The sequence below is a fragment of the Myxocyprinus asiaticus genome, chromosome 19, assembly GCF_019703515.2.
Source record: "Myxocyprinus asiaticus isolate MX2 ecotype Aquarium Trade chromosome 19, UBuf_Myxa_2, whole genome shotgun sequence".
Taxonomy (NCBI): domain Eukaryota; kingdom Metazoa; phylum Chordata; class Actinopteri; order Cypriniformes; family Catostomidae; genus Myxocyprinus; species Myxocyprinus asiaticus.
Window position 1 is genome coordinate 21921127 of NC_059362.1, and position 19912 is coordinate 21941038.

The 19912-nt window shown below is 36.8% G+C and overlaps 3 protein-coding genes across 5 annotated transcripts in view; 1 reads left to right on the forward strand and 2 right to left on the reverse strand.

Moving 5' to 3' along the window:
• The window catches only part of LOC127409945 (nesprin-2-like), a 135894-nt gene extending 128873 nt beyond the window's left edge, over window positions 1-7021 (reverse strand). The window contains exons 1-2 of the mRNA XM_051644937.1: window positions 6983-7021; window positions 408-531 (exon numbers count right to left, since the gene is read on the reverse strand). Of these exons, the coding sequence (XP_051500897.1) occupies window positions 408-495 (88 nt within the window). The 5' untranslated portion in view covers window positions 496-531; window positions 6983-7021. The remainder of the gene's footprint in view (window positions 1-407; window positions 532-6982) is intronic.
• Window positions 7022-9099: 2078 nt separating this feature from the next.
• LOC127409826 (trans-L-3-hydroxyproline dehydratase) lies at window positions 9100-12781 on the forward strand. Of its 2 annotated transcripts, XM_051644673.1 has the most exons (7): window positions 9100-9289; window positions 10393-10881; window positions 10983-11152; window positions 11901-12023; window positions 12171-12308; window positions 12469-12610; window positions 12749-12781. In XM_051644673.1, the coding sequence occupies exons 2-6, from the start codon at window positions 10401-10403 to the stop codon at window positions 12592-12594; spliced, it is 1038 nt and encodes a 345-aa protein (XP_051500633.1). In that variant the 5' UTR covers window positions 9100-9289; window positions 10393-10400; the 3' UTR covers window positions 12595-12610; window positions 12749-12781. The 2 variants fall into 2 exon arrangements, with proteins under 2 accessions (XP_051500633.1, XP_051500632.1); XM_051644672.1 differs by having other exon boundaries at window positions 12469-12781.
• Window positions 12782-13508: 727 nt separating this feature from the next.
• Window positions 13509-19912, reverse strand: part of LOC127409824 (disheveled-associated activator of morphogenesis 1-like) — a 94737-nt gene continuing 88333 nt past the window's right edge. For both annotated transcript variants that reach the window (XM_051644669.1, XM_051644668.1), the window contains 2 exons: window positions 14856-15026; window positions 13509-14706 (listed from right to left, as the gene is read on the reverse strand). In XM_051644669.1, the coding sequence (XP_051500629.1) occupies window positions 14494-14706; window positions 14856-15026 (384 nt within the window). In that variant the 3' untranslated portion in view covers window positions 13509-14493. The remainder of the gene's footprint in view (window positions 14707-14855; window positions 15027-19912) is intronic.

Genomic DNA, 19912 nt, shown 5'->3' on the forward strand with positions numbered 1-19912 from the left:
ACATCCAGCGAGCGGCAGTTCAGTGGACGGAAATGCCTTGTTGATGAGAGAGGTCAACAGAGAACGGTCAGAGTGGTTCGAACTGACAAAGTCTACGTTAACTCAGATAACTGCTCTGTTCAATTGTGGTGAGAGGAATAGAATGTGGGTTGGTGCTGTTTTGGCAGCACGAGGGGGACCTACACAATATTAGGCAGGTGGTTTTAATGTTGTGGCTGATCGGTATAACTAATAATGAACAACAGTATTCTTATTAACTAACATTAAAAAAGATTAATAAATGTAAAAAATATATTGCTTATTTTTTCATGATACCTACTGCATTAAATAATGTTAACAAATGGAACCTTATTGTAAAGTGTTACCATCTAATCAAACTCAATTTTTGGATTACATTAAAGACTGACCTTGCAACAGCATGTGTACATCATCAATGTCTAGTGGGATGCCCCTTTCATCCTCAGACAGAGTGCAGGTTTCTCCCCCCGATGCCATGACTCTTGCCTTAACACCCTCACACACTCATTCCCTCTGCTTGCAAAAAAAAAAAAAAAAGGTTTCAACAAAATTATGACAGTAAGTTCACATTACTATTACTTATTGTCATCATAAATGATACACAAAAAATGTGCATTTGTCAAATGTTAAATTTAGGACATGGTGGACCAGTTCGAACTCCTAAGCATTTAAATGGTTTGTATTTTAAATAAGCTTTTCATTCTCCAACCTTTTTCCTTTACTGATTCATGTACAGTAATTTCCCCAGTTTTCATTCACACAGGAAATAAACTAGGACTGATAGTATATTGTACTTATTTAAATATCTTTTTTGCATATGCAGCGGCCCCACTTGACACTTAAGCTACACTTAAAAATCTGATGCATTTACATTATATAAAAACATATCAAATCAAGGCATTTATTTTAAAGAAATATCTAGCATCGTTTGTTTGATATTTTGTTATCTAATGCAATGACTTTCATACAATTGTGTGCCTTTAAGGAATAGTTCACCCAAAAATGAAAATTCTCATCATTTACTCACCCTCATATCATCCCAGATGTATGACTTTTTTTTTCTGCTGTACACAAAGATTTTTAGAAGAATATTTCAGCTCTGTAGGTCCTTAAAATGCAAGTCAACAGGGTCCAAAACTTTGAAGCTCAAAAAACACAAAAGCAGCATAAAGTAATCTATAAGACTCCAGTGTTTAAATCCATGTTTTCAGAAGCGATATGATAGGTGCGGGTGAGAAAGAGATGAATATTCATTTCCTTTTTTTACTATAAATTCTCCTCCCTGCCCATTAGGTGGCAATATCCATGAAGAATATGTATCTCCAAAAACTCTTAGGAGAGAAGAGTGCTTAGAAGGGCTGTTTGAAAGTGAAGATTTATAGAAAACAAATGACTTAAATATTGATCCGTTTCTCAACCACACCTATCATATCTGTTATGAAGACAGGCACGGACTGGCCATTGGGAGAACCGGGACTTTTCCCAGTGTGCCGGCCATGAAATGGGGCCGCCGCGTTATGCAGAACTCGCCACAAAATGGCGCCGCGATATGCGGAAGGGGGCAGTGATATGCAGAAAAGGACAGCAACCCACCCACGCTCAACAACTTTTGGGCCAGTTTCTATGTAAAATCCCAGGCCGAATTTTCTTTCCAGTCCGCCCCTGTCTGAAGACATAGATCTAACCACAGGAGTCGCATGGATTACTTTTATGCTGCCTTTTTATACTTTTTGAGCTTCAAAGTTTTGGACCCAGTTGACTTGCATTTTAAGGACCTACAGAGCCGAGATATTCTTCTAAAAATCTTTGTGTTCAGCAGAAGAAAGTCATACACGTCTTGGATAGCATGAGGGTGAATGAGAATTTTCATTTTTGGTATGCCTTATGTTCAGCACATGTAACTAGATCTTGTCCATTTATGAATCAGCAGGTACAACCAATAATTGACACATTCTGATAAAAACGACTTTCGAGCGAAAAGATGAACTAATATTTAGGCTTTTAAATTGATATCAGCCATTCAGCATCAACATAGCAAATACAGTATAAGAACCCAAAGACATAAATATAGTTTCACATGACATCAACTACCCTGTAAAGTTGCCAAATGCACACATGTTCTGCGGATCTAAGGCAAGGTCTCACATATTACAGCGGAGTGATACAAGTAAGGAGCTTTGTTGACAGACTCCTACTTACACAAATAATTCTGATAGTACTGTGAATTAGTTTGTGAAAGAAAAGGGCTTATGAACAGATAAACACCATCAGCATAAAGTAGCAATGCAATAAAGGAAGTCCATGTAGGAAGCCAGCCCTGGGGAGATAAAGCTAATTAAATTCAAAACCCACAACACTGACTGCAAATAAAGTCTGAACCAGAATAAATGAACAGAACAGTAATTAATGAATTATGAAGGAAGTACGGTTTGCTCTTCTAGGGAGGTACATAAGCACAGCGAACACACTTCACAATGTACACAGGCACAAACAACCTAGCTAAAATATTACATTCTTGTTATAGTGTGTTTTCAGAAGTGGCTTATGGGCTTAATACACTCTATACAAGTGATATTCCAATTCTGATTAACTTTTAATTGCGATAAGTATTACATGCAACTCTGCCTGTATTTCTATGAAAGGTAAAAGGAGAAATATCTTCTAAAAAATCTTGTCAATATGACACACAAAAAAGCTGTTCTTTTAACATTTACCCATGCTGGGGGGTTGTTGACATATGTCATTAACTTTTTAACAAACATCAGGATTTCAGGTTAAAATGTATAAGAATGTATGAGGGAAATGGTATATTTAAGGTGCCTTGACCTGTTATTATTCTTTCTTTTTTTTTTTCGTTTTTGTCTTCACTAGATTAGACCTTTTTAATGGTCCAGCGGTGTGACAAATGCTTAATGTCTTTCAACTGATATGAGGTCATACAATTGTATGCATAATAATCATTAAAAAAAAAAAAAAAGGCAAAATGATTACAGAATACAATTATAGATGGAGTATAGCCAACTTTCCATAAGTATTTTATGTTAATTCCCTTAAAGGGATAGTTCACCCAAAAAGAAAAATTCACTCATCATTTACTCACCTTCATGTCATCACAGATGTGTATGACTTACTTTCTTCTGCTGAACACAAAGATTTTTAGAAGAATATCTCAGCTCTTTAGGTCCTTTCAATGCAAGTAAATGGGTACCAAAATTTTGAAACTCAGCATAAAAGTAATCCATGCGACTCCAGTGGTTAAATCCATATCTTCAGAAGTGATATGATAGGTGAAGGTGAGAAACAAATCAATATTTAAGTCCTTGTTTACTATAAATCTCCACTTTCACATTCTTCTTTTGTTTTTGCCAAATCACATACTTTGTGCATATTGCCACCTACTGGGCAGGAAGAAGAATTTATTGTAAAAACAGACTTAAACATTGATCGGTTTCTCACCCACACCTATCATATCACTTCTGAAGATATTAATTTAACCACTGAAGTCTTATGGATTACTTTTATGATGCCTTTTTGTGCATTTGAGCTTCAAAATTTTGGTACCCATTCACTTGCATTGTGAGTGGAACATCCACTCTAAAGAACTATCCTGAATGTTTATGACCTTGCTAGGGTATGCATAAATGACTGAATAGTCATTCTGTTTCTATTTGAATCCCTTCTGATTCTTCCAGAACAGTCACTCATTCTCTCACACACACACACACACACACACACACCTGTTGTTCCTGGGTGAGATTCAGAGTCAACCTAAATCACAGCCAAATAACTCTGGAAACTGGAATTGAGAGCTCAGCCTCACTCACTGCTGCCAAAACTGAATTCAAAGGGGAAAATACAGGCTTGGGAATATGCACACATACCGGAAGACCATGTACTTTTTTCCACATACTGTACATGCACAAAAGGACAGGGAGAAGAGACAGAGAGAGAGAGAGACTAGAGACCTGAGGAATCTGAGGCTAATAATAGGATGACCTGCAAAAAGCATTCTGATTAGACAAAACTTGTGCTGTGTGTTACATACTTTATATGAGTGGATGTGAATCACCTTGATTTCTTAATTCCCTTAATCAAGCATGCAACACTAAACCCATTTGAAATGTGTTACTAAGCCAAACTGTATGCTTGATAAGTGACAAAAAGTAGAAACAAAGAACAAGTCATTAAGGCATGTGTTGATCTGTGTTTCAAAAAGTATACATTAAGATTTTTGCAATAATACATGGCCAAAGCGGACTAATTGCCCATTGAATGAATCTCACTTGCCTGTAAAGAATACGGCAGCATATGTCACCCCATAAACAAATCATTAATTAAAAGCAGAAAAACTTAAAGCTAGTACAACAAATAGAACCAATAAGCATAGTATTGTCATATTTGAACAAAATAGTATTTTTCAGTGTTAAAAATCTCTGTGTTTAGTGGGGCTAGTGACAGGCTTTGTGAGATTCACCAATAAAAACTCCTTATGTTCAGTCAAACAAAGCTATACCTAGTTATGCTGTTAAAGGAATAGTTCACCCAAATACAAAAATTCTCTCAGCATTTACTCACCCTCATGTCATTCCAGATGTGTATGTCTTTCTTTCTTCTGCAGAATACAAACAGAGATTTTTAGAAGAATATTTCAGCTCTGTAGGTCAACACAATGCAAGTGAATGGGTACCAACATTTTGAAGCTCCATAAAGCATGTATAGGCAGCATAAAAATAATTTATATGACTCGTGGTTATTTCCATATCTTCAGAAGTGATGTGTACTCAGAAACAGATCAATATTTAAGTCGTTTTTTTACTATAAATTCTTCTTCCTGCCTAGTAGTTGGCAATATGCACAAAGAATGCCAATTGCGAAAAAACAGAAGAAGAATGTGAAAGTGGATATTTATCTGTAAAAAAGGACTTCAATATTGATCTGTTTCTCACCCACACCTATTATATCGCTTCTGAAGTGATGGATTGAACCACTGGAGTCATATGGGTTACTTTCATGCTGCCTTTGTGCTTTTTGCAGTTTCAAAATGTTGGTACCAATTCACTTGCATTGTATTGGCCTACAGAGATTAAAGAGCACCTATTATGGTTTTTCAAATATTACCTTTCATGTAGTGTGTTATATAGCTGTTTGTGAATGTAAAAAAAGTCTGCAAAGTTTCAAAAATCAAAGTGCACGACAAATGGAGTTATTGACTCCCAAAAGAAAGAACCGATTCTGTACACCTGAAACGAGTCGTTAGTAATTCCAGACTTACTTCCTGTACTAACCTATGAAATTTGGTAACAAAAAACCTGCCTCTGGTCTTCATTGGCTGCTCGCGAACAGCTTTGACCCGCCCTCAAACACTACACTAAGCGGTAGACCAATCACAACAGACTGGGACATCTGACCAATCAGAGCAGAGTAGGCTCTCTGAAAGGAGGAGTTTAGAATGAATCCTTTAGAACGGATCATTGAACAAGTAGTTTTTGACACTGGGAAAAAAAAGGTAATGCTGCAATTTAAATGATGAGCAAATTAGTGTTTTTTGACCTTGGATGCATGTAAATCTATTGTATGAGACCTTTAAAACAAAATTAGGCATATTTAAAATTTTAAATATTCTTCTAAAAATCTTCATTTGTGTTCTGAAGAATAAAGCAAGTCATACACATCTTGGATGGCATGAGGGTGAGTAAATGATGAGATTTCTCATTTTTGGGTGAACTATCCCTTTAATCTCACAAATGATCTACATTTGTACATCACAACTGTATAGGGGTCTCGAACACAAATCATAATGCGCAGCGCAGTGTCATCTGGTGACAGGTGTCCTCATTCTTATTGTCCCGCTTTAAAGTGAAACTGTATCAGATGACAGTGCCTGTGGCTGTTATTATTATTGCAAGGACACAGTTTGCAATGTGACACTTTCATTAAAAGGTGGCTTAAATTTCACACTTACAGTATAAACACACACATTTCTGGGTAATTATGTGAAAGCCGAAATCCATGTGTTAAGAAAACATCTCCTTCACTTCTGAGACACTCTCAACACCATGCATAATTAAACTAGCAGTTTTGCCCCCAAACACATCTATGCCATAACAATGACAGTGCTCAAAAACATTCAGCTAATTAGTGGAACAGCAAGACCAGACAAAGCCTCACTGAAAAGACCTGCTAGGTGCGGTGTGATACATGCATGGGTGGGGAAAGAATCTGTAACCATAATCGGAAAAGAATCATATTACTTAAAACACAACAATTATGCTGTTTAACTCATGCTCTTACAAGAATAACCAAGAAAAGGGATGGGTAACCAGTTCCAGTTGTATATTTTTGTTACAAGTTGCTCATCTTGGATCTTGTCACCTGTAGGTCACTCGAGTATGCGCCAAAAGGTTGATCAATGAGTACAAAGAAATCCCTACACTTTTATCCGTCAGATTTTAAAAGAATTTAAACACAGTCAATTGTTAGTATTGCAACAACAGGTCAATTAAAAGGTGCTACAAATAGTTTCAGTGCAAGCTGCACAAAGTTATTGTATAAGAAATTAACATTAGCACAAGGACACATGAAAGTTATGCTGGACAGCGACATCAAGTCTACTGTGAAACTCATGACAACTAGTTGCTTTAATGTGTACAGTTCAACTGTTCCCCATGTTAGCCTTACTGCAGCTTTAAAAGTCAGGCTAAATCCAAAGCAACCTCATTTTCTGAATACACCTGCATATCACAGACTGCAGTCTTTTTCTTATAATAAAATAATACATTCTTGCATACAAATTACAATTATTAAACAATAAATAAGTGTGCAAAATATGACTTCTGAAAATTATAAAGTGGTACTGTGTTTAATGTCATGCCAATTAACAGAACCGGACATTAAGAGACAACCTGGAACCATGAATGGCTTGCAGTCAAATTATTAATTTAACAATAACTTTTTATAAACTTACAGTGAATGAACTCTGCGGTTTTAAGTTGATGACGATTCTTCTTCGGTACTTCCCAAACAGCTCGTTTCAGAAAAGCATTGGAAGTTAAACTGAAAACAAACTGTGAGGACTGCGTGGCGGCAATTATTTGTTTGAAGTGTTTTTAACTCCGCCTTCAATCCTGTCTTGAAATCGAACACACACCGTTCAGCGTTTGAAAGTCCGATTCCTTTCAAAGAATCGGTTCGCTCGAACAGTTCGTTTTAATGAACCGGTTCAAAAAGCCAACTGGTCACCACTTTAAAGTTTTCCCAGAAGACTCCGTGCGGCATTTAACGTGTGTTTTTGCAATAAAATACATTTTTTAATTAATTTCTGATGTTTATCACATGTCAGTTACAGGTTTATCCCCAATGTCCTCCCACTCCCAGTTCAGTGACTGATATCTGAGACGGATAAAATGAATCATTTTAAAAGAGCCGATTTAAAAGAACGATTTATGTGGGATGTGTTTAAGAAACGAGTCTTAAAACCTGTAAATAGTATGCAGATGACAGATAATCATCAAATTAGAGCTGTTTTGTCTGTTTTATACAAACTTTTAGAAGATGGTTTAACTTAACTTAAAAAAAAATAAATTTAACAAACACAACTAGAGCAAATACTTTAGTTACACATAGGCTGAATAGGTAGATTTTGCTGCTATATTGTCATTGCTAGTTTACTGGTGTTTTCTGCTTTACTATACAGTACTGTCACGGTCTGGTATGGAATTCACGAGGAAGACTATAGAAGATTTATTTTATTATTATATGGAAGATTCCACATTAATACTTTTTGTATACTTCGTAAGCCACTTTTTTATTAACATTACAAATTCTGTGTCCATGTTTTGCAATTATATTTAATTTTTATTTTTTTATTTTTTTAATTTTTTTATTTTTTTATTATTGCCACACACAGGAAAACACAGTACATAAAAGGGGTACATTCAAGAGACAGAAAGGCTCACATACCTGGAGATACATAAGGAGGGGTATAACGATCAGGAGGAGGGTTATGTTTTGCTTGCATTGTCTGCACTGTTCGTGTTCTGGGGCCGGTTGCACCGGCTATACGTAAGTTACAACTTAGCCTAGTTGTGGCATAAATGGGCACTAAAGTCACAATTTACGCTCTACTACATATTTGAGCGTTGCACCTTTAAACTTAAGTAGGACGTAACCCTACGTATGAACTAAATATTTACGGAAGCCTCCAACCAGGAGCAGGGCCGTAGCTAGTGGGGTGAAAGGTGGTAACGATTCTAGAGGCCCAAATGTCCACGGGGGCCCACAACAAATTCAAGACTTAAACCGTTCTAACTGTGCAGTTTTTAGTGTGCGTCGCCCGGTGTCAAGTTTCAACACATTCAATATATATATATATATATATATATATATATATATATATATATATATATATATATATATATATATATATATATATATGATATTAAAATGAATAAATATCTATTTTTTCCAGCCTGTTGTATTAGTATTTATTTATCACCCCTTATTTATTTTAGATACAGTTCCTATATATTGTTATTTACACAGGGCAAATATACCATTTATCAAATGTACTTTTATTCCGTATCGTATTTTAATGGGGATATAATTTATTACATCTGACAGTTACATGAGCAAACAAGGTTTGAACATCCACTGTAACAAGATAAAATTAAAATGCATGGCTTTTTAACACTTCTGTGTACAAATTTGAAGGCTGTTTATTGGATCGATACAGGTAAACATCATATTGTGCGACTGCGCATTACTTTACGGAGAGCTTACGACCTACTAGTAAATTCTTGCCTTAAGAAAAGGTGGTGCAACCAAATTAAGCACTGACTTAGTTACAAACTAACTAGTAGTTACTAAGCCCTTAGTGTGAACTTTATGTCCCGACTTACGTAAGACCTTACGCACAGCTGGTGTAACCCTACCCTGCCACCTAAGCTTTGTAAAGTAACCCAGTTTTGCAAAGTAAGCTGTGCAAATGGCAAATAAAACAACTTGACTTTGTCCTGGAATTGGATCCTCATCCAGGCCGCATGGAGTCACCATTGAGCTACTGCACAACATTCCAACAGGAATTTGGACAGAAATCTAAACAAAGTTCCTTAAACGAGCAAGGGCGATAAGCTGTTACATTTAAAAGCAATTTTCGCTATTCTTATCTTTTGAATTGAACATTCGCATTTATAAAAGATTAGTGTTATTGTTGTTGACGTCTATACTAAACTTGGGGCTCTCTCATAAGACTCAACAGTGTACAGTTGTAACGGTAAGCTGCTTCGTCCTTTATTCATCTTATTCACCTTATTTACTGCAGCAAAATTTGCGCATTATTCTCGGCCAATTTGTTAGAGTATATTTGTGCATTAGCCTGTTGAATTCCTGCTAGCCTTTTACTTAGTGTACAGTAAACCCTTTAGGAATTATGTTATAATCTTTCATTAAAAGATTCTATTCGTTAGCATGAGTTAAAGGGATGGTTCACCCAAAAATGAACATTTTCTCATCATCTACTCACCTTCATGCCATCCCAGATGTGTATGGCTTCCTTTTTTCTGCTGAACACAAATTATGATTTTAAGAAGAATATTTCAGCTCTGTTGGTCCTTATAATGCAAGTGAATGGTGACCAGAACTTTGAAGATCCAAAAAGCACATAAATAAAGCATAAAAGTGACCTATACGTTTCCAGTAGTTAAATACATACCTTCAGAAGCGATATAAGTGTGGGTGAGGAACAGATCAATATTTAAGTCCTTTTTTACTATAAATCTTCACTTTCACATTATTCTTTTTTTGTTTTTGGAGATTTGCATTCTTTGTGCATATCGCCATTCTTTGTGCATAAGTCGTGTGGATTACTTTTATGCTGCTTTTTGGACCTTCAAAGTTCTGGTCACCACTCACTTGCATTGTATGGCCTACAGAGCTGAGATATTTTTCAAAAAAATCGTTTGTGTTCAGCAGAAGAAAGTCATACACATGTGGGATGGCATGAGGGTGAGTAAATGATGAGAGAGAGGGAAAAAAAAAGATATATATATATATATATATATATATATATATATATATATATATATATATATATATATATATATATTATTTTTATTTTTTAAAGCATCTATCTGTCTGTCTGTCTGTCTCTCTTGATTAATGTTAATTTATCAAAATACTGTTGTTCATTGATTGCTCATGTTTGTTCATATTGCATTAATTATTGTTAATGTATGGTAGACAACTTTTTGTCAAAAAATTGATTAGTATATTATCAAACATACAGTATACTATTAGTATAGTATATTATCAAATACAACCTTATTGTAAAGTTTGTCACCATTACTATATATTTAATTTTTCTCTTTCTAACTGTAGAGTGATGAATGGAGTTCCCAAAGCTTCCCCCTCATGCCGGGCCAGTGTTATCTATAGTGGACATGCACACAGGTGGAGAGCCACTGCGCATTATCCTGAGTGGGTATCCAGAGGTCAAGGGGGACACAATCCTTGCCAAACGGCGCTATGTGAGAGAGCATCTTGATCATCTTCGCAAGGTTTTAATGTTTGAGCCCCGTGGTCACTACGACATGTATGGGGCTCTGCTGGTCAGAAGCGAGTTGCCAGAGGCTGATCTCGGGGTCTTGTTCATGCACAATGAAGGGTACAGCACCATGTGCGGTCACGCTGTCATTGCACTCGGGCGGTATGCAGTGGATTATGGTATGATTAAGGCGCCCACTTCACCAGAGACACAGATAAATATACACTGCCCCTGCGGCTTAGTGAAGGCTTTCGCACAGTATTCTGATGGGAAAACTGGGGCTGTCAGATTCCACAGTGTCCCAGCCTTTGCTTTTGCTACAGGTGAGCAATACGATCATGACAGTGTTTCTTAACAGTTTAAAAGGCCACATGTCTTTGAAGAAACTGTTTAATTCTTTGTTGCAATCCATTTTTTTCTCTAGATGTGAGTGTCTCTGTTCTAGGATATGGGTCCATCACTGTGGATATAAGCTATGGTGGAGCTCTTTATGCTTTTGTGAGTGCTGAGAAATTTGGATTGGATGTCAGCAAGTCCAAAACCAGAGATTTAGTGGATGCAGCCACTGCTGTGACAAATGCTGTGAAATCCCAGGTATTGAGCTGTGATCAAATGAATCCATTTGAATATGGATTGCATGCATGATTAAATGTTTTTCTACTCATAAAATTTAAAGGTGCACTCAGTAAGTTTTTGTTCATATCATCTTCGACTTACACTGACACCTAGTGGCCTGGATGCAGCATCATTCAAACGCTATAGTTTTCAGTTACAGATGCCAATGTAAAAATTCACAATTCACTGTCACCCATTATAAATTTAATCCATGAGTGACAGTGTCCAATAACAGGGTGGTTACTTAGATTAAGCAAATAATATTCAGATGGTCATGTGATTCTAACATGGCTGCCCCCATGAGTGGACCCTCTCCATGTAGAATAATACAGCTTCTTATTAGGTTACTGATGTGACTGGAGTCTTCATCTCTTGTGAGTGGTCATAAATTTATACATATGTTTCAAAATTACAATTAATTTCTTAAGGAGTACAGCTTTTTTAATGAAAAGTTTAGCAGTACTGATAGATTTTCCATCGTTGCTGCAGGTTTGCCTTTACTGATTGCTAGTAGCAAATATTTGAATTGTTTTGTTTGCCACACATAAGCATACAATTAACCGCAAGTTTGAAAAAGACAGTTTTTGCCAGGCTTAAAGGAAGGAAACATAAGCCTACCTTATTTCACTTTGTTCTATTAGTACAATTTGCCTGTTATTATTATTATGTTTTTTTGTTTTGTTTTTTGCATTCACTCTGGATTGCTTTTGTAATGATCCTCTGATAGGTTAAACTGCACCATCCTGTTAGTGAGGATTTGGCCTTCCTCTATGGAACAATCCTTACTGATGGCAAAGATGCTTTCTCTGAAGAGCCCACTGCCAATGTGTGTGTGTTTGCTGATGCACAGGTAATGCACTGAAGCTCTGTTGTCCAAACTGACACATGCACCGATTCTCTGTGCAGAAGAAGTTTTGCACTTCAAGACCAACCACAATATGGAATCAACATTTATTTATCAGACCATTACATTTACATGGTAGAACTTTGTTTTCAGGTGGATAGAAGCCCAACTGGGTCAGGGGTCACTGCTCGCATTGCTCTTCAGTACCATAAAGGCCTGATCGGGCTGAACCAGACCAGAAGTTTCCAGAGTGGAGCTACAGGATCGGTATTTACAGGGAAAGCAATAGAGGTACATGTACATTTTTATTTAGTGGGAATAAGTGATGGAAAATAGTGTTAACAGTAAAAAGTATTCTATAATAACACAACCCAGTTCTCACTGGAATTGTGATTTATGTATTCTTGATTCATTAACAAAGACAATAAATTCCACTTGTCTATTGTTATAGGAAACCATGTGTGGGGACTTCAAGGCTGTGATAGTGGAGGTCGCAGGTCATGCTTACTACAGTGGAGTGGCCAGCTTTACACAGGAGAGCGATGACCCCCTGAATGGAGGCTTCCTCCTGCGCTGAGTCATTTGATCATAAGGTTACAGCATAGATTTCTGCGTGAATGCGGATAGGATGTTAAGACTACAGTCTCTTGTGTGAGTTAAGATATATTTACTGTTACGGCCCCTTTTAGGCCATATTGGTTTTTCTTTTGTGTTTGTATTCTGTGTGGCAGATTGGTGGTGATTGGAGTCGTTTGGCTCATCAATACTGATGGGATACACCTGTGCCAGTGAACGCTGCATGGCATTTAAACGGCTCTCGCCCAGTCTTCACTCTCTCCTCTTCCCCATTCAGACATGTGTTCTTTTTGGTTTCTGTTGTTTTTGTTATAATTAATTTTTTGTAAAAAAAAAAAAAAAAAAAGTTTTTAATAAAATTACTTTTATTTTAACATATAACCCACGTGTGATCTCCCTCTTTATATAAACTTTCTTATGAGAACAAGTGAATCGTCTGATGTAGATTCTTTGTAAATCATGACAACACATTGAAACACTGAATAAATGCTCTCTGTGATTATCACAGAAATAGTAACCCCACAAGTCTGTCTGATTTGATGTACTTTAAATTCTTCTTAATGGCAATTTTATAACAGTTTAGAATAAATAATTTTAGTAGTACAGATATTGCATTTAAAGTCAATTTAAGGTGGAAATATCATGGAAAGTAACCCTCTCTTAATGTTGTAATTGTTTAATTGTTAATTATGGCCACTAGGGGGAATCATCTATTTACATATTCCCCACTGGAAACTGCTCAGTTACACAAGGCTTTCAATAGAAAAACATGACCAAGCAAATGTGTTATTAATGTGTTATTGTGTTATAATATTGTTATTATTGGTATTATTATTCATCAAACAAACACCATTGTTTTAACCAATGCTTTGTTTGCCAATCAGTATAGAGAGGCAAGTAAAACAAATGAAAACGTTTCATTTTCTTCCATTTATTTTATAAGATTCATCTTAAAATCTTGCAATGGAAGGTTGCATTTTCCTTAAATTATAAAAGTCCATTGGATGTATCTTACATTGAAAAAGGAAACTTTCTCAGACCATACAACTAGGCTGCTGATAAAAAAAACCCTGGAGAGTTTCCAGTCAGGAAGGAAGAACAGAAGGGTGGAGTATTGCCATGATCCAGCTACTTCAATATAATTTTAAATACAACTACATTTCACATGAACAAGTCCTCAAACAGAAAGACCAACAAATTACATCAGGAACTGCATAGAATCTGTACAATGACCATCCACAGTGTTTGAGACAACATGGGCACCAGTGGCCCTTATAAACACACCTTTAAAAAGTCATTTCCAATTAGCTTGTACTGGATATCACAATGCAGTCATTTTCCATTATGCCTCTTTTAAATAACTATCCATACTCACCTTTAATGAATCAGAAAACGTAAGAAATGAATAGTTTGGAAGTGGTTGACACTTTAGCATGCCAAGTGTCAAAATAATGCTGAAGTTTGATGATTTATTACTTTAAGAAAAAAAGGGGTTGACAATATTTGCTGTTTCCTGTCTCATATCCTGTCAATATCTGGCCTACCAACAAGATTTGCCTGTTTATCACCTCAGTCTTGGTCCAGCACCAAGGCAACAACCTCAGTGGAATTTATAGTTAACTTAGTTTCATTTGGCAGCCACATTGTTCATTTTTTGAGTCCTTTCTCTCTGAATTCAGACAGGTTCCCCATTACAGTCACAAGAGGTTTATGATAAATTGTCTTAGGGTAAACATTGTTCTCTCATCCCAGAGAGTGTAGTGTTTAATCTGAGGTGAGGTGCTAATGAGTTTTCTGCAGACATTCACCACCAAAAGGCGGTTGTTTGGTTGTAATGAAGTGGATCCCAATAATATACATATCAGTACTTAAGCTTGATGGTTGTCTGGTTGACTGCTGTTCAAAAGTTAAGCTTGGTAATCGGACGCTCCCTGCCGGTGTCTGATGTCTGGCTGTTGATGCGTTTGCGATTGCGCTTCATCTTGGACAGATCTTTATCGAAAACCTCTCCAGAACGCAAAGCAGACACCAGGTCATCAAACTCGCCACCGTCCTCCTCTCCATTCTCTTTCGCCTTGCGAGCCTTCCTCTCTTTTTCCCGCTGTTCCTTGAGCTGAAAGACAAAAGAGAAGATTTAACAGTGAATGAGGTTTTAGGACTTGGGTGAAGTAAAAAGAGATTAATTATGGACCTCAGAGCACTTGAAAGTGCACTTGGGGCATCTCGCCTAAGTTCAAAGCCATTTGTTAAAGGTTTACAGACCTGAACTTCCATCCGTGCCCTGCGCTCTTCCTCCTCTTTGCGTCGACGCATGTTCTCGTTCTCCTGACGGGCCTCTGCAAATGACTGCAAGAATTGGTCGAATATTCCAAAGAACTCGTCAGGCTGCATCTTATTAGAATCCTCACCAAAGTGCTTCACTGTCTTTAAGAACTGGAGAACATAAAACACTGGTCATATGAAAGGCATGCCCTGCTTTCTATACTGAGCAACAGACATAAGATACAGTATAGGCAGGAGAAGACAGACCACTCTTAGGGAAAAGAAATGGGAGAAATTTTAACACTCAATATGGCAGCTGAAACCAGGATATTTGAAGGATATATGATAAATAGCTTTTCCCCATTAAAGAAGATAGGAGGTACTTTTATGCCTATAACCTACACAGAAAATAGCTGCCCAGGGGAAGAATTTCCAAAATGTAGGATGGCAAGGGAAGTGTCGTTTATATTCATGCGGAAAGCAATGAGGAAACGATACAGTAATATTCATCCGGATTGTTAGAGAAACTATCACACAAACCTAACCCTACCCCTAGCATTATCAGGTAGCGCCTTACTCATAAATATGAATGTCTCTTCCCCTGCCATCCTACGTTTCAGTAATCCGTGCTCTGGGGCATTACCAAGATGGGTGATCCTAAGAAACAAAAGTCCTCTTTAATGCTATATGCAACACATCATTTAAATTCATTTAACCATCTGATCTCAGTTCAGGAGACTCTGTGTTGTCAATAAAGGGTTAAACTTTGAGGCACAGAGTCATGTGACCAAACAACATGGCGCCGACCACAGCGGAGTTTGTCTTTGGGAGAAATGCCAACACAACTACACCTGGTAAGAAACCTTAAGTTTTTACATTGAAACCTGCTTGAGTCAGTCTCTAGTTTCATCCGATATGCAATTTTTTTAAATTTGTATTTTTATTTTTATTTGAGCGATTTATCGCGAATTGCCACACTGCTAAACACAATATACACTAATGTGCACTTGAGCGCATATGTTTTCAGAGGCTTTATATGGAGTTAGGATGAAAATAAAGTGCATTTTGAACTGTTCTGAGACCAGTGCAGACAGACAGCACACTGGAGGTTAAGTCATTCACTAAATAAGGAGGTTTCTGTGCAGCTAAGTACATTCAATACAAACTTCCTATCAAAAGTTCAGTTTCAGGTTCCAGATGATGTTTGGACCACTCAACATGTTTGGTAGACATGGGACAGTGGTAATCAGTACATAGATTCAGAATTTATAATGTATAATTTTATTTTAACATGGTTGGCAGTGATTGGATGATGGTGGCCATTACTTTGAATCAGAATTAATTACACTAATATCTGATGTAATGTCTGTAACGTCTCACAAACATGAATAACCAACACTCCTGGAAACATAATAAACAACTTAAAAAAAAAAAAAAAAAAAAAAACTTTCTATAGCTTGGTATTGTTTCAAATTTCACAGCTTAGCCCCGCTGTCCACATATGTGGACATCGATTTGTAGGAAAACTATTTGCTCTGGAAGTTATTTATTTATTTTGCATGTTTATTAGGTGCTACTAATAAAACAATTAAATAAAATAATTTAGGAAAATGGAAAATGCACACAGCAATCATGCTCGGGTCTCAGGAGGTTAAAAGTTATACCACTCTCAACATTCATTCAATTAAAAAAAATCTCAGTGTGACAACCTTCACATTTACATTTTAGGCCATGTCCACACAAATAGTTTTCGGTTGTAAATGCTTGATTTTTCTAATTTATGCCTCTCACCCAATCTGGAACAGCATTTTTTTCCACAGAAACCAAAGACTTTAGAAAAAAACGCTATCTAGCACTGTATTCTTTGGAAAACAATGACATTAGAATGTGGACGTGGCCTTACATGCACAAAGCAAGAGGAGTTCAAAAGACAGTGGCATAACAAACTATGGGGTCTAACAAACTTCTAGTAAATTAACTGTATGACGCACTGCTAATTATTTGAGAACTGGTAGCCAACCATAAAGTGGTCTTTGATAACACTAAACACAGGAGACTGGAGTCTTGCCATGGCACTACTGCTTCCTCGTGCCGTCTCACCACAGGGTAGGAAGCCTAGCCTTCCCACAACACCTTTGATGTGCCTTTATCACTGCCATATGGAACAGCTCCTCCATGGGGCTGTATGTGCCTGAGCCAAGGGGCATATTTGTATTTCTCTGTTGCCCTGCTTTTCTATATATTCTTATCTCTGACTTCAGACTGGAGGCCTAGGTTAGGTTGGAGCATATGCTCTTCTGCAATAGAGTGCGCATCTCAGAAGAATGTAAATGTAGGGATGTTAAAAATGGTTGAGTAGTCAACAGTACATCCAACAAAATACTAGGGATAGGCAATACCACTTTTTTGCTTTAGATCCGATACCAGTAATATCAAGTCCAATATCGTCGATACCGATACCAATACTGATACTTCTATTAAATTGATTTTTTTAATTATTATTATTTTTTTCTTGGGATAAAATGGGCAATTTTCCTGGCACCAACAATCATGACACACTCCAAATCACTGAGATCACATAAATTTTTTCCCCCATTCTGATAGTTGATGTGAACATTAACTGAAGCTCCTGACCCGTATCTGCGTTATTTTATGCACTGCACTGCTGCCACATGATTGGCTGATTAGATAATCGCATGGATGATAGTTGGTGCCAGACGGGCTGGTTTGAGTATTTCCTGGGATTTTCACACACAACAGTCTCTAGAGTTTACTCAGAAAGGTGCCAAAAACAAAAAAACATCCAGTGAGCGGCAGTTCTGTGGACAGAAATGCCTTGTTGATGAGAGAGGTCAACAGAGAACGGCCAGACTGGTTCGAACTAACAAAGTCTATGGTAACTCAGAAAACCACTCCGTACAAACCGTGCACGTTACATCGATACATTTTTGAGGCATCAATATATTAACATCAGCTGACATTTAAATTAGAAACCTAATTTGTGTGCATTCAATTCTCTGTCAGTTGCCTTCCATTCAATGTAGTCTGATGTAATAGCTTTGAAAGACCACAAGTGGACAACATAACATTTACTGAAGCCAGTCACGGCATGAACAAGGCTCTGGCTACGTTTATCCGAAAACTTAGGCAGACTTGCTGCCTTGCTGCCTAATTAGTTAATGGCTTAACGACAGCTTTTTGAATAAATGGAACTCTTAAGGAAACTGGTCTCAGCACATTTTGAAAAGCACCTTATTTTTATCATACCTCTGTATACAGCCTCCAAAGGCAGCATTTTTCAGTTTTCGGATGCAGCCACAGAAATCACACACAAACATTACGAGCTGATGGCAGTCCAAAGTTTCCAAGATTTTTGTACTTCTTTAAGGATGAACAAAGTGATGTTGATGAGTTTGCAGGTTAGGGTATAAAGCTGGTGTAACTGTGCAAACTCAACGATTAGAAATGGTCATTTATAATGCAATTTCTCTGTATGTAGCACTGAATAGGTCTTTTATTCAAGCTGTCAAACCGCAAAAAGACATACTTGTAACTGAAAATACTGTACATTGTTTAGGCTATATGAAAGATACTTATACACAATACAGTTGTGCTCAAAAGTTTGCATACCCTGGCAGAAATTGTGAAATTTTGGCATTGATTTTGAAAATATGACTGATCATGCAAAAAAACTGTCTTTTATTTAAGGATAGTGATCATATGAAGCCATTTTTTATCACATAGTTGTTTGGCACCTTTTTAAATCATAATGATAACAGAAATCACCCAAATGGCCCTGATCAAAAGTTTTCATACCCTTGAATGTTTGGCCTTGTTACAGACACGCATTTTCAAGGTTTTGGATATCTTTTTATATCCTTTTCCATCATTATAAAGTTCCATTACCTTGTTACACAGGTCTTTTGACAATTCTTTTCTGCTCCCCATGGCTCAGTATCTAGCCTGCTCAGTGCATCCACATGAGAGCTAACAAACTCATTGACTATTTATACACAGACACTAATTGCAATTTTAAAAGCCACAGGTGTGGGAAATTAACCTTTAATTGCCATTTAAACCTGTGTGTGTCACCTTGTGTGTCTGTAACAAGGCCAAACATTCAAGGGTATGTAAACTTTTGATCAGGGCCATTTGGGTGATTTCTGTTATCATTATGATTTAAAAAGGAGCCAAACAACTATGTGATAATAAATGGCTTCATATGATCACTATCCTTAAATAAAATTTTGCATGATCAGTCATATTTTCAAAATCAATGCCAAAATTTCATAATTTCTGCCAGGGTATGCAGTCTTTTGAGCACAACTGTATATCATCCAGTAATGACTACAGTAAATAGTCTATGTCCTTTGATAATGATTTGGGTCGAATTTAATTGAAAACTATGCGATTTGAGCAGCCTTGACTGATGGCAAGCCCACGGTACGTACCTTCATAGAAAATAATTTAGAATTTTAAAACATGTCTTCAGCCAGAAGTGTCCAGTGCACGACCCATTTTAATTAACCCTGCTGCTCACAATGTACCAAAGTTGTGTTGAGAAATATGTTTGAAAGACAAAGACTATTGTGCAAAAAGCAGCCCTATTTCTATCCGGAAAAAAATCTTGATATATATCGATAATCATCAGAAAATTATTCAGATTGTCGATACGTAAAAACTAAATTGATCCCAAGCCCAAATTTATGATGCCTTTGTCTGTTTTGGACCTTGACAGTTTTGGTCCCCATTGAATTGCATTGTATGGACAAATACACAAATCAAACATCCTTAAAATATCTTTTCTTCAAAATCGTTTGTGTTTGGCATAAGAAAGAAAGTCATAGGAGTTTGAGATGACATACGGATGAGTAAATGGAATTATCATTTGTGGGTGAACTATTCTTTTAAAACCAATTAGTCAATAAGTCAATCAGGTTACCCATTTTGAAAATATCAGCTTCGCACATCCCTACTGGAGTGTGTGGTATGCATTTCTGAGAGTAAACTTTGAGATTATTGCATACAAAACAAATAAGTCACATACCTGTCATGAA